This window comes from Mytilus galloprovincialis, chromosome 8 (genome assembly GCF_965363235.1).
Source record: "Mytilus galloprovincialis chromosome 8, xbMytGall1.hap1.1, whole genome shotgun sequence".
In the NCBI taxonomy this organism is placed as follows: Eukaryota; Metazoa; Mollusca; class Bivalvia; order Mytilida; family Mytilidae; genus Mytilus; species Mytilus galloprovincialis.
The window spans coordinates 42,644,456-42,666,883 of NC_134845.1; the positions used below are offsets into that span (position 1 = coordinate 42,644,456).

Consider the following 22,428-nt stretch of genomic DNA (forward strand, 5'->3'; position numbering starts at 1 on the left):
GGGTATATACTATATTATAAAGAATATTATAATTATTGCATGGCATTCTGAACAAGATGTTATGAAGAGTAAATGTTTTTTTCATATACAATGTTGTCTAGAAGAGCTGGGATGTATGATAGCTATCTCACTTATATATTGGATTCTCACTCGTTGTGAAACCTATAGTTTCCAACTAATAATAGTAGTTTTTATTCTGAAACGGCGAATTTTTCCTGCCAATCCTACAGCACAAACTTAGTTTTCCCACTGTAGGTTATTTTTTTGTCTGTCTTTCGGTTATGGATTATCATGCCCCCAACTTGGTATCGTTTTAGTGCTTGGTATATAAATGTGGTGAGTAAATGTCTCGTTGGAAGTGATACCAACCTTGAGTGAATGCCTCGTTAGTAATGATTTTAAAAAAATATAACCTCAGTTATATGAACGTTTTGAAGAAGAAAAAAAGAACAAAATTGGAAGAATTTTTAAAATAGATTTATTAAAACACTTTTCAAACCGTTAAAGTGGTACATTTTATAGTAGAAACATATTAATATCAGCAGTGTTGAAAGCCAATACTACCTGATGCATGATCTATGAACAATATCGATTTTAGATTAATTACAAGGCTATCTGGATATTATGAAGACTCCCAAACAAACTGAAGAAAAGTTGATTATTGAATTAAAATATTGTAATGGTGTGGATTGGGGCATAATGAAGAAGATTAACATAGTAGTTAGCTTGCATCCCTCTAGAACCCCAATCAGTTACAAACTTGTTGATGCTAAACAGCTTAATAAACAAGACATTTTGACATTAATTCCTTAAAACTTCTGTTTGTCAAATTGTGGACTAGCCATTTTAGACGACTGTAATGCAAGAATGCATTATATATAATATATAGATAAGTAAACGTGCAATGCCTCAAAAGTAAGTAAGTTAAAGAATTTGTTAAAGGATCCAATATAACTAATAAAGAATAAAACGAATCAAATTGGAAAAGACAGTTATTATATATGTTCCTGTTTATCTTATTCAAAGGAAATATAGTAATGTATATCTACATCTGTTTTATGTTTTGGTTAAATCCTAGTTATATGGTTTGCGTGAAATTCATTGCACTAAGAAAAAAAAGAATTAGAATATTATTGTAGAGTTGATATGGTAAACACTCATCCGATCTCGTCATGATCTCGTTCTTGTACTCCGAAGTTTGGTATATTGAAGTGGTCTACTAGACTGGTAATCCTTGGATAATCTCCTGCACCACTACCTGAAGCAAATGAAAAAACCAGAATGATGTTAACGTAGATGAAAGTTTTGGCATGGAATGTCAGTTCAAGCGTACTAGATTACAAATCTAATTATACACTATTTACACTTTATTATTGTTTATTTTTTATGAATTTAAGACAAGAGGATGCATTATGATTGCTAATGAGACAACTCTACACCAGACAACAAATGACGTAGAATGTTAGCATCTGTAGGTAACAGTATGGCCTTAAACAACGAGCAAAACTCATACCACATAACAAGCTATAAAAGACGCCAAAATGACAAAAGTAAAAAATTCAAACGAGACATTTTTTGATCCACATTTACATCTCAGGTTTTTCAATTATGACGGTTCTATTTCGGACAAGAAGTTGATTTATACTGGAAAATGTAAATGTTTCACTTTTCGATCTTGAATTATGATATCGCGGTATGAGCGGCATGAAAATGTAAATTTTCGTTGCTTTCACGATGCTACTACGTCCTCTCTACGCTTCTACAAAGATCCCGCTACGATTATACCACGTTCTCACCGCGCTTATTCTGCGACCTCACTACGCTTATCAAGATCTTTCTGCACTCTTCACGTTCTCACTACGACCATACCACGAGTTATCCGATTGCAACACGATCTTACTGCGATTATAACACGTTCTTACCACGATTATACTACGTTCATAGCGCGACCTTACTATGTTCTCAGCAATAACGTCAACATCGTGTTCCATATCAATACAGTTCAATTCCTTCTATTTCTGATTAAATCGTAGATTTCTCGGAAACAATACACATACCACCAAAATTTACCAGAACACGTGGGCATGGTGGTAGGAGTTAATGCAGAGGCAAAGGGAGCAAAGTAACGAATCCTGATCAAGCAGAGATGTCGGACCGACCAATCCAACCTAAATTACAACCTATTGCTGGTCCATAAAGCTCAATGACGATATTTTAGTGAACGATAGCAGAGATGACATAGATGTATCAATATATATAGGAAGATGTGGTATGAGTGCCAATGAGACAACTCTCCACCCAAGTAACAATTTATAAAAGTAAACCATTATAGGCCAAGGTACGGCCTTCAACACGGAGCCTTGGCTCACATCAATCAGCACGTTATAAAGGACCCAAAATATTACCAGTGTAAACGGGAAAACCAACGGTCTAATCTATATAGAAACGAGAAGCATGGTTGGGCCGTTAGAGCAAATGGATAATTACATTCAAACAAACAAAATCTAGGGAGCTTTTTTTTTATATATTTTATGTGAAAATGACAATGAGAATGATGGTCGTAGAGTGAACGTAGTCAGGTCGTAAGAAGAGCGTGATGAGGACGGCAAGGGCGTGCTAGAATCGTACTATGGTCGTGAACAGCGTGGTATAGTCGTAGTGTAAGCGTAGTTGGGTCGCAGTGAGAACGTGATGGTCGAAGTGAGGTCGTGATAACGTCGCTGTGCGATCATAGCGCAGTCTCTCCGAATAGAATCACGCTTTCGCTACGCTCTCGCTACGATTGTACAGCGACCTTTGCGATCTTACTACGATCTTTGTGCGCTCTCACTGCGCTTCTACTACGACCTGATTTCGCCACGACCGCACCACGATTGTTTTGAACATGTTCAAAGTTGGCCACGCTCTTCACGATCTTGAAGACCTCACCACGACCGTGATACGACCTTACTGCGATCTACACGATCGCACTACGATCATCAAAATTTGCATTTTTTTCACAGATCGTAGTGCGATCGTGGCCTAGTGGGACTGGGGTATAAAACGGATTAGATTTTTTCATAAAATGTCAGAATAAACGTATAAATCTGTTCCCCAAATACTTTTTTGATGTTCTCAACATGTACTTGTTTTACAGAGGTGATGAATGTTTAACTTAAACTTTCTTAACACAGATAATAAATGAACTAAACTAATTTAGAAAGTCAAATAAATAAATATCGTTTTTTTGCAGATTTATATCTAAATGTACAGCTATAAAAATTAACAAATACATGTCCAACGGGAAGATTGATCAGCTGTTCTAGAAAAAGAAATAGTCTAACTAGTACATGTATTAGTTTAACAGTATCTCTGGTCAAATCACTAGTCCTTAGAATTCATTTACCAGTTAAATATTGATAAGAAAACATATTTACTCTCTTTCAAGTAAGCTTTCATAAAGAAACTAGTAATTATGTGCTTAGTGATTCCAAATTTACAAGTAGATTCTTTTAGTATAAAGTAACTTAAAGAATATGAAGTATGCTAGCCAATGAAACAACTATCTCACAGAGTGTAAATCAACAATATGTGATCGTACGTCCTTCAACAATGAAGAAAACTCGTACTGTATTGTCACCTATAAAAGGGCCCGACAAGATATGATAGTGATTTTGACTTGGTGTGTCTGTACCATACAAATTCTTACTAATCATTTAAAACAAGCTTACCATATTTTTCACAATTTGCAATCCCCTGTCTGAAGTAATACCAAAACCTTGATCTTTGGACCCACGAGACGCTCATTTTTGTAAACGATTTTTTCGACACTCGTTTTATACATCTGGCTTCAAAATCGTTCCATCCTATTCTGATTCTCCTCACTGTGAAGCCGACTGGGAACCTGCTTGTCTCAGATCGACATGATTTGACCTCGCCGTCGATTAGTATTTTTAGTTCAAATCTATCTACATAGTACACTTTGTCTACTACATAGACATATACGTCGTCAAAGATGGAATCCTCTGTAAAAAAAAACCAAAAACATGATAGTTTAACAGATTGGACATTATTGCTTATTTACATGCGCCATGTATCAATGCGTTACAACCCGTACTCTGGGATCTCAAAACAGAGTTAAACCATGCAAAACTTAGCCAAGTTGCTTTGGTGATCAGATAAAGTTAAAATTTAAACATGAGAAACATCTCTATAAGGGTAGCAAAATATTCCAAAGGGATATTCAAACTCATATGTCAAAAACAAACTGACAATGACGTTGGGAAAAACAAAAAAAAAAAAAAAACGACGAAAAGATAAACAACAGTTCACAAAACACAATATAGGAAACTAAAGATAGTGCAACACAACCCAAATAAAACCCAAGTGTGATCTAAGGTCTACAGTAAAGATAAGCCGATTCCGCTTAACATGAGACCACATGTTTTATATTCGATTCTCAAAATGACTTGTTAAAATGCAAGAGAATCAAACAACGGATCATTACACTAGATTATCAAGCAACGGGCTACGGCTCTCTACACTAAACAATCAAGCAACGGGTCACTACACTTAACAATCAAACAACAGATCACGACACTAAACAATCAAGCAACGGATCACGACACTGAACAATCAAACAACGGCTCACTACACTAAACAATCAAACAACGGGTCACGACACTAAACAATCAAACAATGTATCACGACACTAAACAATCAAACAACGGATCACGACACTAAACAATCAAGCAACGGGTCACTACACTTAACAATCAAGCAACGGGTCACTACACTAAACAATCAAACACCGGATCACTACACTAAACAATCAAACAACGGATCACGACACTAAACAATCAAACAACGGGTCTCTACACTAAACAATCAAGCAACGGGTCACTACACTAAACAATCCAGCAACGGGTCACTAAACTAAACAATCCAGCAACGGGTCACTACACTAAACAATCCAGCAACGGGTCACTACACTAAACAATCAAGCAACGGGTCACTACACTAAACAATCCAGCAACGGGTCACTACACTAAACAATCAAACAACAGGTCACTACCGTAAACAATCAAGCAACGGGTCACTACACTAAACAATCCAGCAACGGGTCACTACACTAAACAATCAAACAACGGATCACTACACTAAACAATCCAGCAACGGGTCACTACACTAAACAATCAAGCAACGGGTCACTACACTAAACAATCCAGCAACCAACGGGTCACTACACTAAACAATCAAGCAACGGGTCACTACACTAAACAATCAAGCAACGGGTCACTACACTAAACAATCAAACAACGGGTCACTACACTAAACAATCAAGCAACGGGTCACTACACTAAACAATCAAGCAACGGGTCACTACACTAAACAATCCAGCAACGGGTCACTACACTAAACAATCAAACAACGGGTCACTACACTAAACAATCAAGCAACGGGTCACTACACTAAACAATCAAGCAACGGGTCACTACACTAAACAATCAAGCAACGGGTCACTACACTAAACAATCAAGCAACGGGTCACTACACTAAACAATCCAGCAACGGGTCACTACACTAAACAATCAAACAACAGGTCACTACACTAAACAATCAAGCAACGGGTCACTACACTAAACAATCCAGCAACGGGTCACTACACTAAACAATCAAACAACGGATCACTACACTAAACAATCCAGCAACGGGTCACTACACTAAACAATCAAGCAACGGGTCACTACACTAAACAATCCAGCAACCAACGGGTCACTACACTAAACAATCAAGCAACGGGTCACTACACTAAACAATCAAGCAACGGGTCACTACACTAAACAATCCAGCAACGGGTCACTACACTAAACAATCAAACAACGGATCACTACACTAAACAATCCAGCAACGGGTCACTACACTAAACAATCAAACAACGGGTCACTACACTAAACAATCAAGCAACGGGTCACTACACTAAACAATAAAACAACAGGTCACTACACTAAACAATCAAGCAACGGGTCACTACACTAAACAATCCAGCAACGGGTCACTACACTAAACAATCAAACAACGGATCACTACACTAAACAATCCAGCAACGGGTCACTACACTAAACAATCAAGCAACGGGTCACTACACTAAACAATCCAGCAACCAACGGGTCACTACACTAAACAATCAAGCAACGGGTCACTACACTAAACAATCAAGCAACGGGTCACTACACTAAACAATCAAGTAACGGGTCACTACACTAAACAATCCAGCAACCAACGGGTCACTACACTAAACAATCAAGCAACGGGTCACTACACTAAACAATCAAGCAACGGGTCACTACACTAAACAATCAAGCAACGGGTCACTACACTAAACAATCCAGCAACGGGTCACTACACTAAACAATCAAACAACGGATCACTACACTAAACAATCCAGCAACGGGTCACTACACTAAACAATCAAACAACGGGTCACTACACTAAACAATCAAGCAACGGGTCACTACACTAAACAATCAAACAACAGGTCACTACACTAAACAATCCAGCAACGAGTCACTACACTAAACAATCAAGCAACGGGTCACTACACTAAACAATCCAGCAACCAACGGGTCACTACACTAAACAATCAAGCAACGGGTCACTACACTAAACAATCAAGAAACGGGTCACTACACTAAACAATCCAGCAACGGGTCACTACACTAAACAATCAAACAACGGATCACTACACTAAACAATCCAGCAACGGGTCACTACACTAAACAATCAAACAACGGGTCACTACACTAAACAATCAAGCAACGGGTCACGTCACTACAATAAACAATCAAACAACAGGTCACTACACTAAACAATCAAGCAACGGGTCACTACACTAAACAATCCAGCAACGGGTCACTACACTAAACAATCAAACAACGGATCACTACACTAAACAATCCAGCAACGGGTCACTACACTAAACAATCAAGCAACGGGTCACTACACTAAACAATCCAGCAACCAACGGGTCACTACACTAAACAATCAAGCAACGGGTCACTACACTAAACAATCAAACAACGGGTCACTACACTAAACAATCAAGTAACGGGTCACTACACTAAACAATCAAACAACAGATCACGACACTAAACAATCAAGCAACGGGTCACTACACTAAACAATCAAACAACGGGTCACTACACTAAACAATCAAGCAACGGGTCACTACACTAAACAATCAAACAACGGGTCACTACACTAAACAATCAAGCAACGGGTCACTACACTAAACAATCAAGCAACGGGTCACTACACTAAACAATCAAACAACGGATCACGACACTAAATAAGCAAACTACGGATTATTCCACTAAACAATCAATTAATGGATCATTTAACTAAATAAGCAAACAACGGATCATAACACTAAATAATCAAAAAACGGCCCATTACACTATTAATCAAGCAACGGATCATTACACTAAATAAGGAAACAACAGATCATTACACTTGATAAGGAAACAACGGATCACGACACTAAATAATCAAACAACGGCACATTAAACTAAATAACCAATGGACAGATGCAACAGAAGACTCTACATTAATTGTAAAGAAGAAACATACCAAATAGTTCCATGTTGATGATTCTGTTTTTCAGATCTTGAACATCTTTTAACTGTTTTACTGTTTTTCCATACACGTCTATGATAATCTTTTTTTCTTTTCCATTCCCCCGCGGTTTTAATGAACTCTCATGATGAAACCGGAAGTTGGGATCTTCATCACATGTTTCTGTTTCCATCGATTTAACTTGTTCTGCACCTGCCCATCGGGGATAGAAATCCCAAATGAGTTCCGAAGCTATTGCCGGAGTTGACTCTCTTTTCATCCATTCTTTAAATGTTCGGTCAATATGGAATATCAGTAATCCCGGTTCGCAAGGTGCATCGAGGAACGACAAGAAAGGGTTTGCAATTATTTCATTTCCTGTCAAAGTATAGAAATAACGTTACATAAAAAAAAAAAAAAACGGATCACTTGGAATACGACACAGTTTAAGTGCGCATGCTTTTAGAAAAATCTTAGTTATTCTAGATGATTTTAACGTTTGCATTGTCTTTTCATTTTTATTTTTGATTCAGAATTACTTAGTAATAAAAATATTTCAGTAGACTTAATATTTGTTATTTTAAAGTATCCAGCAGTAGCTTTTCCTCTTATGAGAAAATATGAATTAACTTTTACAAAGTTTTTTTACGTGGTTACTTACTTGAAAGAAGAAGAAATTTGAGTTTGATTCTCAATATATAGTACCCAAATTCATGCTAACATGAATGATCACTCCAATTTTCAAATCTTAGATCTTAGATTTGAAATTCGGACTCAAAATATAGAAATTCGCAATTCGAATAATTTGTAACAAAATGATTTAAGAAAAACAAATAGAAGAGACATGAACCAACGACAACCACTGCACTAAAAAACTCTGGACTTGGGACATAAACATAAAGCATCTTGCGGGGTTAAACATGTTGATAGGATAGTGGTGTAGCAGTGCAACATAAAGAACAAACTATAAGTTTAATTTTGCTGTAATGTACTTCCAAATATCTTCTGAATCATTGGTTTAATAAAGTTTTAACTGTCCGTGTCCAAGTGAAGGTATTGAAAAGTGTTTTTACTGTTACAGTGGTAAAAGCTTATTCAGATTGAGAGCATCAGTTTATTAAAATACTTTACTGAAACATATTTCATCGACTGTAAAAGTTTTTGATATACACGAAGCAGTCTTCTAAATTATAATATTCGGATATATCGAATTTCTTATCTCGAATTTTGAAGTCCGATATTTTATTTAGCTTTTCAAACTTCGATTATAGGATTTTAAATTCCTATTCGCGATTGATGCATCTGGACTTTCGTTGATATATACTTTATAAATTAACTTACCAGCTACTGCTTTGGCAACTTTGCCAGAGATGCTATGCCATGCTTTTTGTTCCATATGATTTCCTGTTAACTGCTTATAGGTTTTCCATGTCATACCACCACGACTTACACCAAGCACATTGGTAAATATATTGGGAATGTGTTCAGAAATATTAGGTCTGGCTAATGAATATCTCCAGAGTTCTCTGAACGACATTGCTTGTGCACTAACGACAGTCACATAAAAATTTCTCGGGAACGTCATAGAATAGACATGGAAACGTTAGTAGTATACAAACGTCATAAACGTTCTTGACAACGTTGGTAAAACCTTCAATACCACACGGAAGAATCGAATGGCTTGAAATGGATTCGAAGTTGTACAAAAGTATTACGGAATGCGACGCCAGGGCCGTCTGGCCTATGGTTAGAAATATTGTGGCAGCTCAACTTATGGGTAAGAAACGCAAAAATACACGTTATCTTTATAATTATTACCGCATTTATGAAAAACAAGTTAATGTGAATTTTCGTTGCATAAATTTATCATTCCGTACATTTTATATTTATTTCAAATTAATGGTTTTGCTGTTGTTATAATAAATAGTATGCTTTTGTTTTTAACTTTTTATGTAAGATGTGCTTTTTAATTTCTTAACTTGAAATGTTTAAAAACTATACACGGACTTCAAGGAAATAATTTGCTAAATAATTGAATTTCGTGGGTTCGTTCGACGTTCGAAAGTTAACTTCCATTTTTATGATACTTTTAAAACTATGTTTTTGTTTATTCCATAATTTATTATTATTAATATTATACTTGTGCTTGAAAGACATTATCGGCACTAGTTTCTTTACAAAAAATGTGTTATGGTAACGATGAAGAAAACTACTCAAAATCAATGTTTGTTCTCAAAGAATGCGAAGTTATACCTATTCAAATCTGTTATTTGAAGAAAAAAATATGCAATCAGCTCAAACACTTGCTTCTATCAAATATTTTTGTAGGTTAAACATTTATTCGGAAAAGAAATTAACGAGTAGATTTTATCATGTTATCTTAGTTACATTGAAAAATGTTTTTTTTTTTTAAAGATTTATAGTCTCATATCCAGCAATATTCCAGCAATATTCTAATGTATTGAATTCACAATAAGTATTGTTCCTATGGAACTGATGTTTACTGATCAACAAAAGAATAAAACGTGACCTCTTTGCATTTAATTTTGTTGAAAATTGTGTCCTTATGCGCTGCATAAACTGTATACATTTACAACTTAAAAAAACACACATACATTGAAGTGTCATAAGAGTTTCATATATTTATATAAAAACTTTTTATAAGTTTAAAATTTGAGAATAGAGGGATTTAATTAATCCTAAAAGTATTGGAGTGTATCAGTGCTACAAAAAGGAAAAGAAAAGTAGTATTCTCGCTGACTGGGTTGTAAGATCATTTGGATTTTTTTCTCGTGCTGTTTGTTTGATGTCTCAGCTACTAACCCATTTTATAAAAATAAGAAGATGTGGTATGATTGCCAATGAGACAACTCTCCACAAGAGACCAAATGACACAGACATTAACAATTATAGGTCACCTTAAGGTATTCAACAATTAACAAAAGCTTATTTATAGATAACTATAGTTTTATCTGGTTTTTTTTTTTGCTGGTATTTAATATATGATTTTTTTAAACAATTTTATTTAGGACCAGGAGTAATTCCTATTCCGTATTTGATGGATGCACAATATTACGATCATGGTTCTATAATAGTCAAAGAATCACTTTCTAAAATGGAAAGACTGAAAGGTGTTAGACCCGGAATTATAACAATTGGAAGGCTTAAAGATTTTATTGACGATCCAAAAGATACAAATCTCACGGAATGGCCAAAAACAAAGAAAGCCTCAGAACGAATGAATCCAACTTTTACATTCGAGGAGACAGCTTTGAAAAATAAGTTACGTAAAACTGTGACAGTTGAGATAGATGCATGTGAACGATACACCATGGAAAACATCCCTGGAGAGGATGATGTCACGGTAGGATTGGACAGTAGAGGTTAGTAAACTAAGGCTGGCAAGGATTCTATTATGGTAAATTAGGGATTGCAAGAATACGATAGTTTCAAAAATATAGCCACAGGCGTGTGGAGCATGCACCCTATTTTATTTTGGGGGGATGGGAGGGTTGGTCAACTCTTTTTAAATGTATTTATGTGTTTTCCCCAATAAATTAAAAGTTTTTCCCACGGAAGTGTATACTAACTTAAAGTTGTTTTACAAATGTTCGGTTAAGAGCAATAACACATTCAATACAATTACTTATAAATATATGAAGATACTAAAAATGTGTCTAAATTTTTTAAAGATTTTTCTTTCTTTTGCAGAAAAATACACATGTTATATTTCACTGAACTTTTAGATTCTTGTGACCATAGTAAAGTTCACGCAGTGTATTTTTCTAAAATACAAAGCAAAAACTTCATAATTTCATTTTACATCTGCATCCATTATTTGTTACTTTAGCTTAATATCTGATTTGGAAGTTTTGGGACAAAATATTTGTTAAAAAACTATTTCATGATTTATTTTTTCTCTAAGGGATGGGAGGGCCCCGAGGTGAATAAAGATTATGGAATATTTGTTCCAACAGTACTAGTTCACATCTTAGGTTCTTGTACTACAACAATCAAGTATTGTTGATATTCAAGTATTGTTTGTTATTCAGCTATTATTTGTTATTCAAGTATTGTTGAGTGTTCAATCATTGTTTGTTATTCAAGTTATTCAAGTAATGTTTGTTATTCAAGTATGATTGTTTAGAATTCAATTATTGTTTAATATTCAAGTATTGTTTAGTATCCAAGTATTGTTGATGTTCAAGTATTCTTGATATTCAAGTATTGTTTGTTCTTCCAGTATCGCTTGTTATTCAAGTATGGTTTGTTATTTAAGTATTGTCTATCATATTCTCTCAGGATTTCAGTATGTAAACAAGATTTATCTGGTATACGAGGTTTGCTATGCAGACAAGATAGCAGTGACCGTCGGAATAGGGAATGAAACCGACAGAGTAGAAATAGATCAACGAGTTCCTATTGGTTTCAAAATGCGGAAATACAAACTTAAAGAAAATGGCGCACTCGGGAAGCCTACAGACCAACCAAATAAATCGAAGTTCGAATGGATAAAACGAGCGCACTTCCGGAATCCAATGGATGATTTACCTGATATACCTGATGAGTGATCACATTTTTTGTAAAAGTTTCGATTCAAATGATATATGATTTGTATCTGACTTTTCTCTCTTATGCTTTTATGTCTTAACAAAATGAAGTTACCTGAGCATGCTGTTACGCAAACTCAACTGTTACTTATTCTTCTTGATGTTAATTTATCTGTATTATCCATTTTTTTGTATATTATAATTAATTGTAATTATCAAATAAATGCATACGCAATATGAAAAGTGTTTCATCATTTACACAGTACATACGCATTCTAAAAAATAACCATAGATTTGTCATCGTATTTGTACTAGCAGCACAAAAACTGATGACGCATGTTTAGCAGAATCTGCTTGCTCTTCCGGAAATCACTACCAGTTTTTGGTTGGGTTCATGTTGGCCGGTCTATTTTTCGTTACGTTTGTACTGCTACATGTCGTTCGATCGTTTTTCGTTTATGTCATGGTATTTTCAGGTTGTTTTCAACTTATGAGTTATGTGAATAATATTAAAAAAAAAAATCAAAAAATCATTTCAAGTTTTTGATAATTTTTGTTGGCATGGTTTACATGAACTGCTCTTGTTTAAATAGTGATGAATTTAATTAGAGTTCGCTACAGCCGATTTCAATGAGTTTGCAGCTAAAGGTAATATTTTTGGTTAGCTTGCTTGCTAGCTTAACCGTAAAGTCAATGTTAGGTTAGGTAAACTATTCTTCTTTAAGAGTAGGGTAGTCCGACAGATAACCAATCTATGTGTCTGTAGGACTAGGCTATCGAAAGGAGGGTAGTATACCTTGCCTATCAATGACTTCACGGTTCAGCTAGCAAGCAAGCTAACCAAAGGTATTACCTTTAGAAACATACTTATTGAAATCGGCTGTATAAAATACCGTTTACAAAAACATTGAAAATATATATGTGCATAGTCCTTTATCTTTCGTGTCAAAAGGAATTACATATTATTCACTAGTAAACATATAATTCTTACTTTACTCTATCCGGTTTGTCATAGTATGATAAGGCAAAATGGCTTATTTGGCAACAAAAGTAACCAGAAGCAACAACAGTTGAAACAGTGATTGTAATTAGGTCTTTCCACCTTTCACCAACTTTAACCGTACACTTATCCAAGTAGGATATATCCAACCGTATAATATTTTTCATGTTTTCGAGCTGTCGCAGAAAGATGAAGTTATTATTTTTTTAAAATTTCGTTACCGTTTCTCTGGTTATTCTTTTAAATACTTGGACTAAAGAGGTCCATCCAAATGTAATAAGATGTTTTCCTCTATTTGTTCATGACATGAGTTGTGAGTTAATGTAACTCATAAATCGAAGAGCTCTTCCTCGTTAGTCATAGCTAGAGGCTTTTGACATGAGGTCCTTGGTCAATAAGTAAGACATCAAGGTCAAGGTCGAGTTTCAATGTCATCTTATGAAGTTTGAACTTTGCTATGTATCGCTTGTTATTACCTAGATGTGACTAATTGTCAAAAACATAGAGTCTGACTGAGAAAGGCATTTCTTGCTCTCATTGCTGCTTAGCAGAATATTACAATGTCAATATGTCAATGAGACATGTTTCTTCAACAATAAGCAACACCAATACCGTTCAATCAGATATAACAGGCCCAACATGACAAATTGATAAACAGATTTTCTCGCTGTATTGAAGACCCATTGGTGGCCTTCAGCTGTTTTACGCTCTTTGGTCGGGTTGTTGTCTCTTTGACACATTCTCAATTTTAAATAAAATAAAGAAACCATAAATTGTATAGAGAATGTTGTTATAGTATGGAGAATAGAATAGATACTTTTTGCTATCATTGTTTCATTCACGGAGGTTACATTATATGATGGTAATGCTACACAGTGATGATAAACATGACAATTATATATGAATATTCCACCTGCTTTAATTAAACGACACACAGAGCCCTGTATTTACCAAGTTAGTAGCCTTCACTAAGAGGCATTCGCCTATTCAAGCACATTATTCCAATTCAAAAGTTTCCAGTCTTTTACCATACATGCCTCTTGTCAGGCGGAGAAATAGTGAATACATTATGTCTTTGGTATGACCAAGCCGGTGAACAAACCCGTGACCTCCTGTAACTTCAGCGGGCATGCTACTCATACACTGTCAAGGCGGTTTTGTTGTGTAGATATTCATTTTCTTTGCTTTTTTTTTCTTTGGTTAATACTTTTCTCATTCTAAGCTATACAATATCTTCTTTTCTTTGATATTTCTGCAGAAAAACTATCTAATGAGTGCATGTCTCTGAACTTTTATATTTCCCTAAGTTTTGTTAGGCAAAATGTACATCTTGGTTTTGAAAGACATTTGTCTTAAATTTTTTTATATTTCAATGTAGACATTTCATATAGCGACTTCGCGATGTAATTTGTTTTATTCAATACTATCTATTGATTTACTATGTAATCTTTGCCAAATAGGAAATATAACAAATATATGAACATCAAAGGGTTTATTCTGGCTTTTCCTACATTTTGAATTTTATAGGTAAAATAGTAAAATTTTATGTAGGAGATCCCATAACTTGTATGCAAACAATGGGATTATGTAGGATTATCTTGTAACAACACTAAACTAATGAACCAAGGTAAATCCAGGTAAATCTTATTAAAAATAAAGAAAAAAAATGATTTCTATTTCAATATTTTATACAATAATTAAATTAATATCATGAATCTCAGACTAAAATATAATGCTGTATACATCCAACATCCTATGGATTTAGAAAAAAAGATGTCACAAAGTCTTTCATCTATTTCCCTGAATATTTTCTCTTTCTTGGGATATGTTTATCACCAGTTCTGTATCGTTAAGTGTGAGAGCACGGATTACTTTTTCTTGTCTCAAAAACTTGATCATAATGAAGATGCTTCGGTGTGATCCCTGGATTAACTTCTTTAGTTTACTATATATACCAAGCTTCTAAATGATTTGTTGCGGACCTTCTGTTGTTGTTTAAAATCAATATTTATTCAAATAATGAAATCAATTAAATCTTTGAAGCTAAAGTTGAAATTGTTGAGTACTAAATTAAGTGCTTTAACTACCTTTTTTTTTCAAAAAAATATTTCCAGAATACCGATTGCCTTTAAAACCGTTTCTTTGAAATGATTAAATTCAAGAAATTCCAAATTGCAAACACTTAATTTTAATACTTGATACGTGTTTTCCAACTACCAAAAAAAAAAAAAAAAAAAAAAAAACAACCCACATTTTTTACATAAATTTCATATAAATAATTATTTTTATTTAATTTCTTCTCTGCACCTATGTATTTGATGATGAGAATAAAGATATATATGTGTTTTGTAGAAATGTTTTTTTATAGTCTCTCATAACTCTTTTTAGAGTGGCTCATGTTGTTTTAAATATTATTGTTATTTTATTAATAAGAGAGTCCAAAATAAAAAAGGAAAATCCAAGAATGTCCTTTTTAGAGGTCGAAATTCGCTGTTATTGTGAATATACCTAATTCTGCAATTTCATATGCTAATATTCTGCTTTTGATTGGTATTTTTTTGCAAACAAACAGAGTTAGAAGAAATTTCTTCTCTGGCAAAGGAAACACATGGAGAAAAAAACATCATTAGTATGATTATTTTATTGGATATATATATATTAAATTTGCATTCATATTTTACAAAACATTAAAATCACAATGAAATGAAGAACAGTAACCTATAAATTAATAAAATGGAAAGCAATATTCGTTCTCTATATTTTTTCATAAAACTTTCCTGTCTTCTTGGAAGAAATTTCTTCCAACAAATTAGAAAATGTATCTCATTCCAATAAAATATACAATTTTAGTTAATAAACTCAACTTGTTCACTTCATTTTCATCCTCTCTCAAGTTGGAAGAAATTTCTTCCAAGTAATATCAAACATTCAAAATTTCTCCCATCAAATATAGAAACATGTAATACATCTACATATTAATTTCAATTTGTTTAACACAGATAGTTCACTTCATTTAATGTTCCTTCTTGGAAGAAATTTCTTCCAACTAATTAAAAAACTCATTTCTAATAAAGTGGGCAATTTTTGTTAATAAACTCAACTTGTTCACTTCATTTTCATCCTCTTTCAAGTTGGAAGAAATTTCTTCCAAGTAATATCAAATCTTTCAAAATTTTTTCCAACAAATATAAAATTAAAACTTGTAATATATTTACAATTTTTCTCATTTGTTAAACACAGAAAGTTCACTTCATTTAATGTTCCTTCTTGGAGGAAATTTCTTCCAACAAATAAAAAAATATAATTCATTACTTATAAAATTTAATGCAATTATAGTTAATAATCTCAACTTGTTCACTTCATTTTTTATCCGCCTATCCTCAATCAATGCTACAGTCTACGAATCTCCCCCAGTGTATTGCCAGACCCTCCTATTATGCGATTGCAGAGTATGAATCCTTCAGTTTGTTGCGTAACCCTCCTATTTCCTTGATGCAGGCTATGAATTATCCAGTTGATCATATTTCGTTTGTACACTACATTTACAAAATTCCAAGTTCTTTCACGATGACAGTCTGTCTTGTAATTATTAAAAAAAAAAACACACAATATAAAAGTTATTCACAGTGTTCAATTTTTTTTTTCTTTTATCTAAATAATTTGTAATGGAATTAACAATCGACAATTTCTGCTCCTCGGGTAATAATATTTTACCATTTTAACATGTCCTTTAAATTCGGATATCAAATAATTTTAAATATTTCAAGAACATCATTGCTGTCCAGCTGAAGAGATGAATCTAACATTTTCTTCTTGCACAGCTGGTTGGTCAGCTTGCCAAGTTTTGATATAGCTAATGTCATGGTCTTTTCTCTTATTGTTCCCAAATAAACGGTCAAGTTATTGTATTCTAAACTTAAAGTGTCATTGCCACTGCCACTGCCACTGTCACTGCCACCTGCAAAAGAAATATATACATAAAATTGAGAATGGAAATGGGGAATGTGTCAAAGAAACAACAACCCGATTATAGAGCAGACAACAGCAGAAGATCACCAACAGGTCGTCAATGCAGCGAGAAATTCCCGCATTCGGAGGCGTCCTTCAACTGGCCCCTAAACAAATAATTACTAGTTCAGTGACAATGAACGCCATACTAAACTCTAAATTGTACACAAGAAACTAAAATTAAAAATTACAAGAGTAACAAAAGCAAGAGGCTCCTGACTTGGGACAGACGCATGAATGCGGCGGGGCTAAACATTTATATGAGATCTCAACCCTCCCCTATACCTCTAGCCAATGCAGAAAAGTAAACGCATAACAATCCAATACGCACATTAAAATTCAGTTCAAGAGAAGTCCGAGAGAATGTCAGATGATGTAACCAAATAACCATGAAAAGAGGTCAAGATCAAATAACACCAGCCATGGCCAGTTAGAGATGTACACCTTTCAATCATTGGATACCATTGCTCATAGTATCTGAGAAATAGACTTGACAACATAAAATTAACCATATTCACTGATCCATGAAATGACGTAAAGGTGTAGTGAAAACAGTCTGGCGGGCATGAGGACCTTTAATGTATGCATAAACCAAATATAGTTATATATTTATAAAATGATATTACTAACAAGAATGCGTCCATAGTACACGGATGCCCCACCCGCAATATATTTTTCGATGTTTAGTTGACCGTGAAATTGGATAAAACACTTATTTGGCATTTAGAGTAGAGAGATCATAGCATAATCACTAGGGAACGTGTGCACTAAGTTTCAAGTTGAATAGACTTCAACTTCATAAAAAAAACTTAGCTACCTTGACCAAAAACTGAAGCGGGACAGGCGAGCGGACGAACAAACAGACACACAGACTCGAAAAAAAAATAACGTGCGTTAAGTGAAGCATTATAAGAGGGGCACATTAAGTCTTTAACTTTTTTCAAGTAGTCAATGAAACATGAAAACGAGGTCAAGGACAATAGATACCTAAGACTGACAGATGGACACTTTATAACACAAGGCATCTATATATAAAGTATTAAGGCTTCTACCTTCTGAAATATTAAGTTTTTGATAAGTTTTATTAAACCGCTACCGCCGAAGCCGCCAGATTACTTTATCCATATGTCAAGCTTTCTGGGACAGAAGTTACAGGCTCGATAAAAAATGGTGTGATTCAAGTGTTAGTGCTCTTGTCATAAGACAAGTTCATTGAAAGCAGCAGGTAATGGTTTGATCCTTGCCCATGTAAAATTAAAAACACGAAAATTGGTATTTGCTGCCTTTCCGCCAATTCGAGCAGACCAACATGGTGTCAAGGCAAGTTATTCGTATCTTCTAACTTCTGTTACCTTGTGAAAAAGCATGTCAAATATCTGGCTCATGATGCCAGTTAAGTATAAAGCATGGCTTATATTTAGATATCATAACAGCTCTTCTATAGAAATATGCAAAAAAAAGACTTTGATCAACTTGCTTGCTATGTTTGCTTGGATGTAAACAATAGGTAGGTGGAGTTTCAATATATACTGGGATTTGATTGGACATGAATTGAATTTAATGTTTACTGCCCAATCAAATTCCAGTATATAGTAAACACACTACATACCTGTTGTTTACAAACATCAAAAAAAAATACAGCAAGCAAATTGATCAATGGTTTGCTTTGCATGCTTTTATAGAAGAGCTCTAACATGTTCTCATTCTTTCATATTCATGCAATATTTGTCAATGAAGTTTACATACTTATCAGTCATCATAAATCTTAGAAGAGAAAAACTGTGACGGAGAGATCTGGCTAAAAAAATACATTTATTGTTCTTCACAAATAGATGTGTGTCCAAATTGACTGACTATCTTATGTAACAATATATATATTGAACAGGGTTGGCAAGTATTACGAAGTCCAGAGGGAAATATTATATGTACTCAGAAAACCAGGGTTTTAGTAATAAATACAGAATAATATTAAATATTAATATGAAGAGGAATCAGCGAGCATTTAGAAACGCACTGATAAATATACAATTTCTTATATGTACATGTATGTATATGACATAATAATCTTATTTTTGAGAGAATATATCTAAAGAGTATAAACTGGAAAAAGTAAAGATTCAGCAGCTCTTGAGACATACACAAAGACATGTGCGAGGGGGCGGGCGTACTTGAGGTTCCTCTTGTTTAAAACTGTTTTCTTGGTCTTATGCACTGAGCCGTTACATTCTTTCTTAATTTAATCAGGATTATTGATTTAGAAGAATAATTAAGAAAAATTCTTTTACTTAGGCACGACATTTTTTTGTATTTTTCATAATTCTATTACTAAATCAAAGAATGGAAGTATTATATTGACAGGAACTCCAACGAAACACTGGCACATTCGCATCCCCCTGATTTCTTTAAGAAAATTTAAGGTTTCGACTAAGTTTTTCTAGTACGTGCTAACTCCTTTGTGGGGTATCTGCGATGCCGCCTTCGCCTGTTCTGTTAACTGAAGCTAGTCTTATCTACATACCAATGTAAATAAACACGGAAACTCCCGTGGTCATTTGTGAATCGCCACATGAATAACGACATCTGTTTTTATTTTATAAACATGTCCAAACGTATTTGATGTTTGGGAATAACTAATTAATGGATATATTCAAAAGTTCAAATTTAATTTAAATACAGTCTTATTTGGGATATTAGAAAAAAAATTGTGGAGGTAATAACAAAAATGCAATGTAAACAAGTAAATATAGTAGCCTTAAAAAATTATCTAAAAGAAAATTTGTTAATTGTTTTTTTTATATATAAAAACAAACCATTGTGCACAAAGAGCGTACGACTGCTGGAATCCCTGCCACTATTAATAAAATGGCTATACAAGTATTTTTTTACGTAGTAAAACTATCTACCTAATCAATGCTGCCTAGGTTAGCTTTTCTTTTTATACGATCACTATTATTTACTTATAAGTTTGTCAAATGATTAAAAATATCAACCAAATGAACTCTTCTCGATTTTGCTATATATACGATATGGACTTAATACTTACTATGAGTATTTATACATATAGTTTTTGACAATAGGTCCGAGACCACAATTGTCGTCCCTTGATTATCGCAAATATAGTCCCTAGTGTTGACAGTGGGTAACTTGCCATTAATTTTCATACCTCTTCCAAATTTATTTCTCCATGTTTAATGCCTCAAATTGCAAGTAAGGGGGCGGGGAGGGGGGGGGGGGGGGGTGAAATTACACTGTAAAAAAATTGGGTTCAGAATTTTAAAGGAAAGTAGTGATTTGGTCCAGCTGAAAAAGGTTGAAAATTAGCACTTCGGAAGCTTTCAAAAGATTTTAAGACGCACTAAACATAAAATTGTCCATATTTTGAGTTAGAGCCGATGAAGTTTTCTATAATTTTGATATAATTTGTCCCAAAAGTAGTACAACACTGTAAAAATTTCATTGAGAAAGCGCAGGTTGGAATTTTTTAAAATTTTCGTTAATCTTCTGAAAGAAATTTATGCACTACGAAATAATTGTGGTCTCGGACCAATAAACACAAAGCACAAAAAACACTGTACAGAATCGTGGGATCGCTGAGTTAAAAATTAAGGTTGTACATTTTTATCGAATTTTACAAGAATATATTATAAGGTTGATAATATTATATGCACGTGATATTAAACCTCTTCATAGAGTGTATCTGGTTACGAGACAGATGAATTGTTACACCTGTTATAATAAAAATCTGAGACTATTATACTCAGTAAAAGCTGAAAAGTTAAAACCCACTTTCAACCTTTAACTTTATTCCGAGATTGCTCGAACTAACGTCTGAAAGATTTTTTTTTTTGTTTTTTTTGGGGGGGTGGGGGGGGGGGGGTATGAATTGTTTCTTCAAAGTTGTTGAATTGTATGAAATATTTGCCATTAGACTTCTGTTAACAATTAAAATTTCTGAAATAAAGGTTCTTCCGTTTTTTTTTGTTAAGGGGTCGTTATCGTAAAAATTAACATATTGTCATTTAGTGAAATGGTCCCTTGATAATAAAGTAATGTAACACATCCGGTTATTTCGATATATTCCGTAATTACGATCAATTACGAAGTTAAAAAAAAATGATTGAAAGAAATCTTGATTTATTCGCCTGCTTATTATGATTTTCATTTTCATTCAAAGTGTACGTAGTTAAGGAATAGGTAGAGCCACACTTACATTGAAACGTGTTAATTAAGAAAGAATCGTGTTACGCTCGTAAATGCTTAAGTTGATGCAAAGAGTTCTTACTAAAAACCAAACAATTAAGATGTTTTCGAGTTATCTGAATTGATAAGGGAATGCAAAGAATTCCCTTAAATCCGTAAGAAACTGAAATGTCTTTAGGGTTGGTAATCATTCTAAGTGCCTTTTGTTACACTCTTAGTCACTAAGACAGTATTAAGATACTAAAAGTTAAATTAATTAAAACATGTATTAAATATTAGACAGTTTCAGCGATCAGTGCAATGTTGTCATGGTAGTCAAGAGAAATTCACGGAAAGTTGAAAGTATGACTTAACTTAAAGTAAAATATTCTGAATGTCCAAGCTTGGACTGAAACTTTTATCTATTGTAAGTTCCAGGTCTAAGATTCTAAGCTAGTGATTTTGCCTACTCCAATAATCTAATATTTTCTTTTGAACTTTTCCTTCTCTTTTCAAAATCATTAGATTGATAAATAAGTTCTCGTGTCATAATGAGACAAAAATACAATAGCATGTCGTAATAATTTTTACGATTATGTGAATGTTTAATATGAAAAACGGCATCATTGACCCCTCGGAGCTTGACTCCTATAATTTATCCATCTATTTAAATTATTGATTTAACGACTATTTGTTTGACTACATGTATATATTCTAAAGCTACGTGTGTTTACATACCTCTACACGTCTAAGTTTCGAAAATTCCTTCAAACATTGTATATTGCTATCTTCAGAGTTTTGATGTTTTACCAAGTGTCCTTCAATTTTCCACGAAACCATTGATATTGTAAATTCTCTAAATTCTTGTGAATGATCAAATAACACAACTGATTAAAGTCTTATAAATCAATTATTCATAACACCAAATCCAATGGCCAAGTCTCAAGATATCACTCAGCTTGACGCTTAGATTTTATAATTTACGACATGTCAATATGCGACTTTGATGTACATATTCTAACCATGGGTGTACAATTTTTTTTATACACCTATGTTCTAATTTAATTAGACGAGTACGGAGATCAGAACAGCAAAAAA

At 33.8% G+C, this 22,428-nt stretch overlaps 2 protein-coding genes and 1 long non-coding RNA gene across 3 annotated transcripts; 1 reads left to right on the forward strand and 2 right to left on the reverse strand.

The window, feature by feature from the left end:
- Positions 1-461: 461 nt before the first annotated feature.
- On the reverse strand, positions 462-9,209 carry LOC143041984 (uncharacterized). The gene is made up of 4 exons (XM_076214176.1): positions 8,935-9,209; positions 7,609-7,971; positions 3,711-4,004; positions 462-1,258 (listed from the first exon to the last, which is right to left on the reverse strand). The coding sequence occupies exons 1-4, from the start codon at positions 9,176-9,178 to the stop codon at positions 1,158-1,160; spliced, it is 1,002 nt and encodes a 333-aa protein (XP_076070291.1). The 5' UTR covers positions 9,179-9,209; the 3' UTR covers positions 462-1,157.
- LOC143041985 (uncharacterized protein C11orf42-like) lies at positions 9,179-12,386 on the forward strand. Its single transcript, XM_076214177.1, has 3 exons — positions 9,179-9,370; positions 10,623-10,976; positions 11,896-12,386. Exons 1-3 carry the CDS (start codon positions 9,280-9,282, stop codon positions 12,162-12,164), a joined length of 714 nt encoding a protein of 237 aa, XP_076070292.1. The 5' UTR covers positions 9,179-9,279; the 3' UTR covers positions 12,165-12,386.
- Positions 12,387-16,627: 4,241 nt separating this feature from the next.
- On the reverse strand, positions 16,628-22,204 carry LOC143043293 (uncharacterized). The gene is made up of 2 exons (XR_012968295.1): positions 22,069-22,204; positions 16,628-17,101 (listed from the first exon to the last, which is right to left on the reverse strand). It is a non-coding gene; the product is annotated as an uncharacterized LOC143043293 (long non-coding RNA).
- Between the last annotated feature and the right edge of the window lie 224 nt (positions 22,205-22,428).

Coding starts and splice junctions, on each gene's coding strand:
- LOC143041984 (XM_076214176.1), bottom strand. CDS start 9,178: ATGACGTTCCCGAGAAATTTTTATGTGACTGTCGTTAGTGCACAAGCA. Junction 7,972..8,934: donor AGTTGCCAAAGCAGTAGCTG/GTAAGTTAATTT, acceptor ATACTTTGACAG/GAAATGAAATAATTGCAAAC. Junction 4,005..7,608: donor CATCAACATGGAACTATTTG/GTATGTTTCTTC, acceptor TTTTTTTTACAG/AGGATTCCATCTTTGACGAC.
- LOC143041985 (XM_076214177.1), top strand. CDS start 9,280: ATGGATTCGAAGTTGTACAAAAGTATTACGGAATGCGACGCCAGGGCC. Junction 9,371..10,622: donor TGTGGCAGCTCAACTTATGG/GTAAGAAACGCA, acceptor AATTTTATTTAG/GACCAGGAGTAATTCCTATT. Junction 10,977..11,895: donor GGTAGGATTGGACAGTAGAG/GTTAGTAAACTA, acceptor ATATTCTCTCAG/GATTTCAGTATGTAAACAAG.